Genomic DNA, 11,777 nt, shown 5'->3' on the forward strand with positions numbered 1-11,777 from the left:
TGTATTTTAATTTGATACTGATGATGGTTTAGATTTATTTTTAGGAACTAAAATTTTAAAAGAAGTCTTACAAGTTGAAAAAGAAAAATTCAATTGACAAAAAATTAGATAAAAGACTAGAATTTTCATTTTTGTTCAAGCATTGTATCACTTTAATATTCTATTGACAACACCGGTTAAAGTTGCTTCTTTCAAAAGAATTTTTTCAAATTAAAATTAATAAAACCATATCTAAATCAATTATGTAAAAAGAAATATTAATAAATTTGTCATATTATCATGGCTAAGGATTGGGTTCAAAGCTCTTGTGCACTGGACCCATTGGAATGTTAACAAGTGACAGCATCTCAAAGATTCAATCTGCAAGAGCACTAAACTTAAGCCAATTCCTATTAGGGCAAAGATTGGGCCTAGTGCTTCTCTGCACTGGACCTGTTGGAATGTTGACACGTGTCAACATCTCAATGGGTCCAATGCACAGTAGCACTGGACTCAAGTCGGTTTCTATTTGAAGTGAGATATTTTTGCATAAACATCTCATTGAAATGCCGACATGTATCACCAACTTGTGAGAACAGGTGTCTTATAACTATTTTATTTCACATACAACCACCACTCATTGTCAATTACATAAGAGAGTTGTAGAAAAGTGTGATTCTAGAATTATTGATGCTTGTGTCTACCTTATGGGTGGCAGATTGTAATTGGTTGGCTTTCACATGGACCAATCACTTTTTATTCACTACTTATAGTCAAAGATAGTTGTATGAGCCGATATGTGAAAGTACGTGATTCTAATTCCTAAAATTATTGATTTCTGTGTTTACATTATAGGTGACAGATTGTGATTAATTGGTTTTCACATAAATCCAAAACTTTTTATTCAACACTTACAGGGCCGGCTCAAGGCCTAGGCAAGTTAGGCCTAGGCCTAAGGCCCCACTAAAAAACAAATATTTCCTTGGGAAAAAAGGCCCCATTTTTCATAGTTAAAAGCCTAAATTTTTATAAAATTATATATATTTTTTAAAGGCTGTACATTTTTTTTATTAGTGATGTACAAATTTTACTGTAAGGGCGGAATTTGGGGCCCAGGCCCAGCAAGCAGGCGATTCTGGCCCAAAAGACCCTCAACAATGAATTTGTAGAGAATGGGTCGTAGAACTAGGTCTAGACAGAGTAAACGTAATTGTTAGTAAGCCATGCAACCATTTGAACGTGGGGATGTTTTATTAAGTTTCCTGGGATAACAGTTCATGGGACAATATCTTATGCTTTGTTTACAGAACTTCTCTCTCTTTCTCTCTCTTTTTCTCTCTTTTTCTTCCTCCTCCCTTAGTCATGGGGACTTTCTTCTCTTATATATCGTCCTTAAATTGGTAATGGCCCTACACTTGTTAACCATCTGGGCCTCTACTTGAGTGCCTGTCTCATAGGACCCCTCCCTTTTCTGTGAGTTGCACTGGCCAAGATAATACTATTCTCCTGTCTTTTCTACATTAATGCGGTTGGAAAAGTAGCTTCCTTGCATTTAATGTGGCAGTTGTGGTTGCCCCCTGAGCGTCTAGCATTTCCCCTCGATTTTGGGATGATTTCCCACCATGTGAAGGGTGTGCGTTAGACTCCCATTTGGTGCGTCCGAGGAGACACTCCTCCTCGGACGCCTCTTAAACAAGCCCGGTCCGGCCCAACAGGGTTGGGCTGGAAGTCCTCTGGCCATGTCTTCACTTCCTGTTATGGCTGGGCTCTGCATGGGTACCAAGGCCCACTGTTGACTGATGAATTTTACCCCCACATTTACTATTAGCTTACAAATTACCATGTTATTAATCACAAAAAATGTGATATAAACATTCATTAGTTAAATTGATGAAGTTCATCAATAAGAAACAATATCACATTATATTTTGAACATTTTATCGTACTTTTAATTAGCGTATTTTTCTTTTTCATTTCTATTAAGACTCTCAAAGTACGAGACCAATAGAACCTTAACTCAATTGAAACCCTAAAATATTTCAAAAATATGTTGCAAATGTGTTAAATCGTCAATTATAGATTAATCTCCCCTAATAGTTTGAGACTTTGATTTTTGTAAACTAATATCCTACAAAACTATACACCAAATAATATCTATCTCTCTCTCTCTCTTAAAATCAAAATATAAAATTAAAAATTAAATTACAACTTTATTTAACTATGCATCGTCTTATATCCAAAATAAAGTATCTTTTTCAATCGCAATATATTTTTATTTCTTTTTATTAATATTTATAATTCAACTATGATATTCAATTCTCTATATGAAATTAACATTAGTCTAGTTGGTATTATTTATATATTTAATGTATCAAATTAACCTTAATTTAATTAGTATTAAATAATTTTATTTAATTAATATTTACATATTAAAGGCCCCGCATAAATTTTTTACCTTAAGTCCCAAATTATGTTGGGCTGCCGCCGAACACTTACAGTCGGTAACATAAGAGAGTCGTGACGACAGGTATAAGAAAGGGTATGGTTCAAGAGTTAATGATCCCTGCATCTACCTTGTGAGTAATGTCATGAAGTTGGCAACTGCCAAACTTGGTAGAGGCAACCCTACGCGTCCTATAGATTGGGACTTTCTGGTTTTTTGATAAATGGATTGGGGACTTTCAAGTGGCCCACTTCACATGGGCCATTTGTATTTCCTGTCCTCTGTTCTTTATTATCATGTCAGGCAGCGTGACATGTTAATCTTTACTCTTTACAGGAAAAAATCAACTATCTCCATTAATGCTATGCTGTCTTTCAGTAGAGACATTCAAAGCAAAGTAATGGCACTAATGCGTATTTGCTTTGGACCAGCAGCAAATAATAACATGAACTTGAAGGTCCCAAAGACCAAAACCATTATTAAGCCACCTGCCTAAGTCTTTTCTTTTTTGGAACGGACACATGCCTAACAGTTATGGGCTTGACAAGAGCATTTGTCATAAAAATTATAATCTAGGGAGACAACATTTCTCATAATTCTTTTATGGATTTTGTTAATGTGTGCTTTAAGGGCATATATTAAGTTTTCTATTTTTAGAAATATTTTTTCGGGAATTGAAAAAATAATAACAGCTTTTTCAATTTTCGAGAAAATGTTTCCAAAAATAAAAGGCTTAATGTGTACCCTTAGGGCACACATTAACCAGACCCTTCTTTTATAATTGCTTGCCTGTAGTTTATTGTGATTAATGTATAATAAATATAGCTTATCAGTGAGCCAATCAAATGTGAAACCAAATCTTACTCAAATCACATTTCATCAACTTATCAAATTGTGAAAAAAAAAAAAAAATTTATGTCCTTAACATTAATCTTATGAAAATTTACAATATTTTTTTTTCTAATCATAATTAAAAAAAAAATTGCATTTATATATATATATATATATATATATATTTTTTTTTTTCAATTATTGTTATCAATATAATACACTTATTCAACGTTTTTTTTTTTTTTTTTATATTATATTTATGTTGTTGACCATTTTTGCGAAGAAAAAAAAAATCCTACAAGCAAAGCCACAAATATTTTATTCTTTTATGCATGACCCAAATTTATGCAACCTCAATGGAAATTTGAGCGAGTACGGTTTGGAGTACTCTTATTAGGATTATAGTTGTTAATTATGCTAAGTTGTATTGTTATAATGAATAGCTTATCAAACTCAACATTTAAAAAAATATTTTACTATTTACATCAAACATTGACACATTTCATATGTGCATGGGGGAGGGGGGGATGTGTATTAATATAGTTTATGTATTAGATTTATTAAGTTAAAAATTATATTATATTAAGTTATAATAACATAACAAAATTAATAATATAGTTTTTTATTACTTTACTTGAAGCAAACCCAAGAATTAAATAAATACATATTTAACATATAATTAAATACTTAATTCATTTGCTAATTATTTAGTTTTCAACTATTGGAAAATGCTAAGCAAATAAAATTTTGTAATTGTGTAAAAACATATGTTTAAAATGTTAAACAACATATTTTTTTCTTTATTTTTTGGTTAAAATATAATCGTGAGTATTTGTTATTCCCCTTCCCACAGAGGTAATCATAGGCAGCAATGCTACCAGCTTCGGATTATATTAATAATATTGATATTAATCATAAAAAACTACACATAAAAACTAAAATCTTGTCGAATAAGTTGCAATAGGCAAACGGCCATGCAGGTAAACGGACTTGCAGCATGCTTATCCTTGTATTTAAAGTATGGAAAATTCTTACTTTTGGTCTTATCAATATAAATCTTACATTAATTGTAGACTAAACAAATATGCACAATGTTATAAATATTTACAAAAGTGTACAATATACGTATATTTTACGTAACGTAAACCTATAATTTAATTACCTTAAGTATTTGTAAGCCTGCATTTCAAAAAAAAAAAAAAAAAAGTATTTGTAAGCCAAGAATTTCACAATACTGACGGTTGATAGGAGACAGGAGTATATATACCATTAAGTATTTGTAAGCCTGCTTTTACGTATATTTTACGTAACGTAAACCTATAATTTAATTACCTTAAGTATTTGTAAGCCTGCTTTTCAAAAAAAAAAGAAAAAAGTATTTGTAAGCCAAGAATTTCACAATACTGACGGTTGATAGGAGACAGGAGTATATATACCATTAAGTATTTGTAAGCCTGCTTTTCAAAAAAAAAAAAAAGTATTTGTAAGCCAAGAATTTCACAATACTGACGGGCGATAGGAGACAGGAGTATATACCATTAGTTTAAAAGAGAGAACATGAATAATCTCACAAAATGTTTTACAAATTAAAATACAACTTCAAGAAAATGAAGAGAAGTATTGTCTCTCTGGGTTCTGACCTAATCCAAATTATACACAACACTTTTTGTATCACAAATTATTTCATAGGATCGAGTCCCAATTCCCTCTAAATGTTTTATGTCATAACATAAAGAATTATATGAATAAAATGGAAGATAAATAATTAAACAGCAATGAAGAAACTACTATTGCTATGGAAGCAACCTCTAATAGAAAATTACACTGCTTCGAGAGAGTTAAAAAAAAAAAAAAAAAAAAGGTGCACACAATACAATAGAACCAATCGTGCTTGGTCTGCTATCCGGGTTGTTGGGCTTGCAGCAAAAAGAATAATACTCTTGGGTTTTTTTTTTTTTTTTTTCCTTCTTGGTTGATGATGAAAGAAAATAAAAATAGAAAGCGATAGTTGGATTGAAGATTCTAATAATAAGGAATTACAGGGGGAGGAGGTGATGCATATGATACTCCTCTAATAGGTGGAAGTGGCGTGTTATCCGGTGGAGGTGATGATGGTGTTTGGTGAGGAGGTGGGTGTGGTTTTGAAGGGTGAGGACTTGGCACTGAATGGGTTGGTGGTGGTGGTGCTGACACTGGAGTGGGACAACCGCCGGTTGGAGGTGGTGGGGGATTATGCCATATTGGCTCATTTGGTGGAGGTGGAGGGGTTCCATATTGATGCAATGGTGGTGGTGGTGGTGGCGGCGATGTGTAATGGTAGTGATGACTTGGTGATGGTGGCGGTGGTGGTGGAGTTTGACCATAGCCATGACTTGGTGGTGGTGGTGGTGGTGGAGTTTGACCGTAGCCATGGCTTGGTGGTGGTGGTGGAGGTGAAGTTTGACCGTAGTAATGACTTGGTGGTGGCGGTGGTGGTGAAGTGTGACCGTAGTAATGACTTGGCGGTGGAGCTTCAGCTGAATGCTGGGGAGGTGGAGGTGGAGGCGAATGTTTAGGCCCATATGCAACTGGTGGTGGTGGTGGTGGTGAGACAGGTTGATAGGTAGGTGGTTTGACACCAATAGCTGGTGGTTGTGCAGGCACAGTAGATGGAGGTGGATAGGTTGGAGGCAAGACAGGAACAGTTGGTGGGTATGATGGTACATTTGATGAATGTGGTGGTGGTGGTGGGAGGTATGTCCTTGGTGATTCCCTATGAGTAGGAGGTGGTGGTGAAGGTGGTGAGTGGTATGGCTTTTTGGGAGGAGATGGTGTTGGTGAAATGTGTGATGGTGGAGGTGGAGGGTGTGATCTAAAGGTAGGTGAAGACTCTGATGTTGGTGGTGGAGGTGTATGACTAGGACTAACACCTGGCCTTGGTGAATGGCCTCCACCACCGCCGCCGCCACTGCTGCCACTGCATTTGAGCTTTCTACAATCAACAGGGTGAGCAGGTTCTGAAGAACATTCTCGTGAAGAACGTTGATCAATCTTGCCAGGAATGCAATTCTTTTTACCATTGGCTATACCTCTTCCTGATATAGCAGCACAAGCTGGAGCTTCTCCAGTGAAATAATTGAAAGAATAGGTGAAGTTTTGCAACTTAGGCAACTCGCACACACTCTTTGGTATAACACCAGTGAAGCTGTTGTGAGCTACATCAAGTTGCTCCAAGCTCTTCATGTTTCCAATACTTGAAGGCAATGGGCCTTGTAAATGATTGAAGCTCACATCAAACACAGTAAGCTTCCTAAGAAGCCCAATCTCTGGAGGCAAACACCCAGTGAGATTGTCATTCAAGAGAATAATCTCATTGAGTGTTTTTCCCATCTTTCCAATGCTGCCTGGTATACACCCACCAAGGTTGTTGTTGGCAAAGACCAACACTGAAACTGGTGAGTTACCAAGATTCTCTGGGATGCCAAATCTGAACCTGTTGTCATTGATAAAGATAGCATCAAGATCTTTGTCAAAGAGTTGGGAAGGGACAGAACCTTCAAACTCATTGAAACGAAGGTCCAGGTATTTGAGTGTTGGCAAAGACAAGACAACATTTGGAAACTTTCCCACAAAGCGATTGTTACTGATGTCAAGCTCATAGAGGAGTTTCAAGCGGTTGAAAGTCTTGGGTACAACCCCACAAAAACGATTTGAGTTGAGGTGAAAGAGAGCTAGATCTGTGAGGAGGCCAAGCTCAGGAGGCAGATAGCCAGCAATGTCAGCATGGTTGAGGTCAATGCCAGCTACAACTCTGTGTGAATCATTGGTGGGAGATGGAGCACAATACACACCTTTGTAGGAACAAACTTTTGGGCCTACCCAGTTGGCTGTGAAGTTTAATGGGTCTGAATAGATGGCTGATTTCCAAGCTTGGAGAGCAATGTAGGCTTGACGGAGACTTGGATTCTCAAACCTTAGGTTTGGATCTACAGCTACAGCCAAGCCTTGTTCATCATCTTCATCTGTAGCTGAACAGATCTGGCAAAGAAAGGTTGAAGCAAGTAAGAAAAGAAGCAAGAAGAAGCTCAAGGAGCTAGGATGAGACATTGGTGTTGGTGGTGTGGCACAACTGGCAGAAAATCACATGGAGAAAAGCCTTTGTGTCATGAGAGATATGCTAAGAGAGTTTGTTTGGACAGTGTGCCCTGCCCTCCCCACCTTCCCAAGCTTTTCTTTATATAAAAAGGTCAATAGGCCTTTTTTCTATTCCCTTTTTTTCCTTTACTAGTGCAGAGTTCTTAACTTCACCTTGGTGTATATTACAGTTTTTTTTTTTTTTGAAGAGTGTATATTACAGTTGTTTGTTGGTCTTTGCAATATGAAAATGTGAATCTTATAAACACAAATAAAAAAAATGAAGGAAAGGTAATGTGAATAGGATATGATTTAGGAGGCAAAACAATTGATCCCTGTCGTGGATGCATGACAAAATGAATCATGACATGCTGGCACGTCTTAGAGATTTTTGAAACAGAAAAAATTAGGTGGGAGACTTGGACAATTCAATGCCAAAGTGAAAAGGTGAAGGCATAGGCATATTGTAGATGAATGGACTTGTCTTTTGACTTTGGGTACGTGTCTTTATCACACTGCAGAGTAATTCAATACACAATTTTTGTGCTCCAATTTTCACTGCATCTCTAACATAATAGACAAAGTACCACAAAATAATTCAAAACTTTTACCCAACTCGGCCTATAAACCCACATAAATCTATTATTTTATCTTCATCACCCACAACTTACCGAAATAAAATTGCCTAGCATCTCTCACAAAATATTATGGTCCTGTATATACTGCACGATGCCAGACAGCATTCAATTCGGACAGCAAAAGTTCAACTGGCTTCATCTACAACAATCGCTTTTCACTTTTGGTAAGCTAATAGGTTCTCTTCACAAAAAGCCAAGAACAAATTTTTTTTTGAAGTAACGCGTAGATCATGCATAATTGGTCACGGGTTTTTTTTTTTTTTTTTTTAATTTTATTTTACTCATTTATTTTTCATGCATACTTTTTAAAATTTTCGATATTTTAGCTATAATTAATAATTATACTTTCATGAGTTTAAGTACATAAGAGATAAATAATAAAAATAAAAAGATATGCCGACAAAGTAAATTTAACTAGGTATATAATATATTAAAACTTTAGTATGCCCAAATGTCTTATAATAGTTGTCAAGAATATTTGTGACTCTTCTCTACATGGGGAGAACATCCTCCCATCTACTTGAGCATTTGCAGCAGTATAGCTAAATAGCTATATTGCTATTTTAGCTACACCAAAACACAAAAAAGAGACTGCAACAATGGAGCTATACTTAAAACTTTTTAGCTTTTTGCTATAGTGCACATCTATTTATAGATATAGATGTGCACTGTAGCTCAAAACTAAAATGAAAAATAATTTTTTATTTTGTGTTCACACTTCTTTTTTTATTTTTTATTTTTTCCTTCATTCTCCTTTCTCCGTCTCTCTCTCCTCACTACCTCTCAATCCCTTCTTTCATCCTTCACAGACCCACAGACCCTTCTTTCTTCCTCAGAGACCCATTGCCAATCTGCATGAGCCCAGCCGCCACAGACCCGTCACCATCGACCCACGTTCGGCCGTCGACCTGACCCATTTCAGCCTCTCTTCTCTATTTTCGGCGTTTCGGTTTTGTGTTTCAGGCTGTGCTTGTGTTTCGGGTTGTGCTTGTGTTTTGGCTTTGTGTTTCGGATTTGTGTTTCGGGCATGGGTTTCAATTTTTGTTTCGAGCTGGGTTTGTGTTTCGAGCTGTGATTTTTCTGCTTTTTTTTTTTTTCTTCTTCACTGGTTTTGATGGGCACCGCGGGGTTGTGGTTGTGCAATGATATTTATGGGTTTGATGGTGGTTGTGGTTGTGTGTTGGTGGTTGAATGAAATATTATTTTATTGTAGTGTTAATATTATTTTATTATAGTGTTTATATTATTTTATTGTGTTAAAAGCTAAAATAGCTCCACTACTGTAGAATGAGAGAAGATAAAATAGATAATAAAGTGACTTTTTGTGTTATTAAAAAACTAAAAATTTAGCTCTACTGCTGTGGATGCTCCAAGGGTGAATATATATATATATATATATCACATTAAAATTTTGGTCAAATTATAAATTACATCTTTTTAAGCTCGGTAAGTTTTTATTTTGGTCCATGTAGTTTCGATTTTATTACATTTCAATCCTTTTAACTTAAATTTATTTCTAATTTGGTCCTTCCATTTACTCTTCTCAAGTGGGCTGCCGTTAGATCTCACAAACCAATGTAGTTTGTTTTTATTTTTTTCAATTTTAAATGAAATTTACTTCAAGTGATTCCTATATATATATATATAACTTATTTTAGGAAAAAAAAAATTATAGCAAAAATGAAACCCGTCAAGAACCAATCAAGCAACCAAAATTTGTGAACCACCACAGAGCCCATCATAGATAGCTATGGATATGAAACCCAATCAATCAAGTTCATCTAATCGATGCCCACCGAGTCCAATCAGAAAACCCCCATCTTTGCCACTACAATCTCTATAAGCTATAAACCTTATTGGTTAAAACAACTTTGATCCAATATACTATAAATTTGAGATATGACACAACTTGGTACGTGATGGTGTTGGTGATTCTATATCACTATCATCACACTGGTAAGGCAAGTTGTACCATATGAAGTTGTGTGTGTATATTAAAAAATGATGAAACTCGAGAAACTTAATTAAAAAAAAATTGAAACAACAAAAAAGAAAATGAATATGATAAATATAGAGGATGCAATTTATAGTTTAGTCTAAAAAAAATTATGAGATTGGATCTCATATGGTTTAAGAGATAATATATTTCAAAACTTGACAAAGGGGGAAATTTTTTTGAATGGAAGTAATAGGTTTCCTTATGCAAAATGTCCTTTACATCAAACCATGTAGCTAGTGGATTATAACTTTACCAAAGAAAGTTTATTACTCATGCTCCATAGACACTATTTACAAGCAAAAACAAAGTTCAACAATCTGTTTGGATAGAACTTATTTTATTGAAACTAAAAACTGAAAACATTGTAGTAAAATAATTTTTAAATGTGTGAATAGTACCGTGTGACCCATTTTTAATGAAAAAGTTGCTGAAAAGTGAAGTTTGTGGATCTATGAACAGTACACGAATACACTGTTCTGGGTCAAAAGTTGCGGCTACTGTTCATAACAGTGATGAACAGTAATGTTTTACTCCTGAAACGCGTGCCCACAAAAAAAAAAAAAAAAAAAAAAAAAAAAAAAAAAAAAAAAAAAAAGCTAAAACATAAACGTGAAACGCAGCTTCAGTGGATCCAAACAGATACAATGTACTCCTTAAATCAGTGTCCACAATTTTAATATTTTTTTTTTATTTTAATTAGAAACTTTGGATATACAACCGACAATTTTTAAATCTCTGAAAATTTCTACCTTTTTTATTTGATAAACAACAAAATAAAATGATGTGATAGACAAATAAAGTGGAACCCAAGGAGTGTCACAATCACATTGCTAATAGGATTAAGATTTAAGAATGAAATCAGCTACACAATTTGTATATTTTCAACATCATAATAAACATAGAATTGTTAGCAAAAAGAAGATAGACATCATAGGTAGAATTAGAAGTTAATCATGGGTTCAAAAGAAAGAAGTTAATAATTAAGAAGAAGGTATAGTCGGTGAAGGATAGGTAAGAAATATATATTTTATAACAGTTGGATGAGACTGTGGGCCTAAGATCTGATACATGGGACCTTGTTTAAGTTTTAACGTGTTGTAACTTTCTCATCCCATGCAATTAAAATTTTAAAAACTTGTACAAATAGAGAAAGAAAGTGTTTTTTTTTTTTTAAATATTTTATTGCTCCAATGTTGCCAGAAATACATGGGTCCCACTTATACTCTGTCAGCACGATCTCCCAAGGAGGCCAAAGACCTTTTCAAAATAAGAATCTTTTTTTACAAATTGGAGAAAAAGAAAGGAAAAAAAAATGAAATTCCAACCCCAAACGCGGAGTGTACGAATATTAATTATGCTAAATAAATAATCTACGTAATAATTATCTATCGTCCTACCTGTTACTATTAACAATTATGGATGGTTGGATGAGGGAGACAAGAGTCGCCTATTCTTTTGTTTTTTGATGAACAGAGTCACCTATTCTTTGTTTGATCATTGATGAAAGTGAAGCCAGAGAAGCAATATTATTATTTCTCTATAGATTTATTAAAGAGCTTACTTAAACTCCAAATCACCAAAAGTCATCTTCAACTCCCTTCTCTTTCAATGCAGGCTGCATATAGTTTTAGCATTTTTTATTTTTTGAAAAATGTTAATCAATGGCCTAAGAGTATTAGTTCTTAAGCTAATTTTAGAAACATTTTACTGAAAAAATAATGAAATAATAAATGTTGTTGACAGTTTTTTATATTTTTTATGAAAGTGGTTTCAA

At 34.5% G+C, this 11,777-nt stretch overlaps 1 protein-coding gene across 2 annotated transcripts; it reads right to left on the reverse strand.

Moving 5' to 3' along the window:
- Window positions 1-4,759: 4,759 nt before the first annotated feature.
- Window positions 4,760-7,558, reverse strand: LOC126707636 (leucine-rich repeat extensin-like protein 2). Of its 2 annotated transcripts, XM_050407390.1 has the most exons (2): window positions 5,764-7,558; window positions 4,760-5,721 (listed from the first exon to the last, which is right to left on the reverse strand). In XM_050407390.1, exons 1-2 carry the CDS (start codon window positions 7,337-7,339, stop codon window positions 5,276-5,278), a joined length of 2,022 nt encoding a protein of 673 aa, XP_050263347.1. In that variant the 5' UTR covers window positions 7,340-7,558; the 3' UTR covers window positions 4,760-5,275. The 2 variants fall into 2 exon arrangements, with proteins under 2 accessions (XP_050263347.1, XP_050263346.1); XM_050407389.1 differs by having other exon boundaries at window positions 4,760-7,554.
- Window positions 7,559-11,777: the final 4,219 nt, after the last annotated feature.

The sequence above is a fragment of the Quercus robur genome, chromosome 11 (assembly GCF_932294415.1).
Source record: "Quercus robur chromosome 11, dhQueRobu3.1, whole genome shotgun sequence".
Classification (NCBI taxonomy): Eukaryota; Viridiplantae; Streptophyta; class Magnoliopsida; order Fagales; family Fagaceae; genus Quercus; species Quercus robur.

Coding starts and splice junctions, on each gene's coding strand:
- LOC126707636 (XM_050407389.1), bottom strand. CDS start 7,339: ATGTCTCATCCTAGCTCCTTGAGCTTCTTCTTGCTTCTTTTCTTACTT.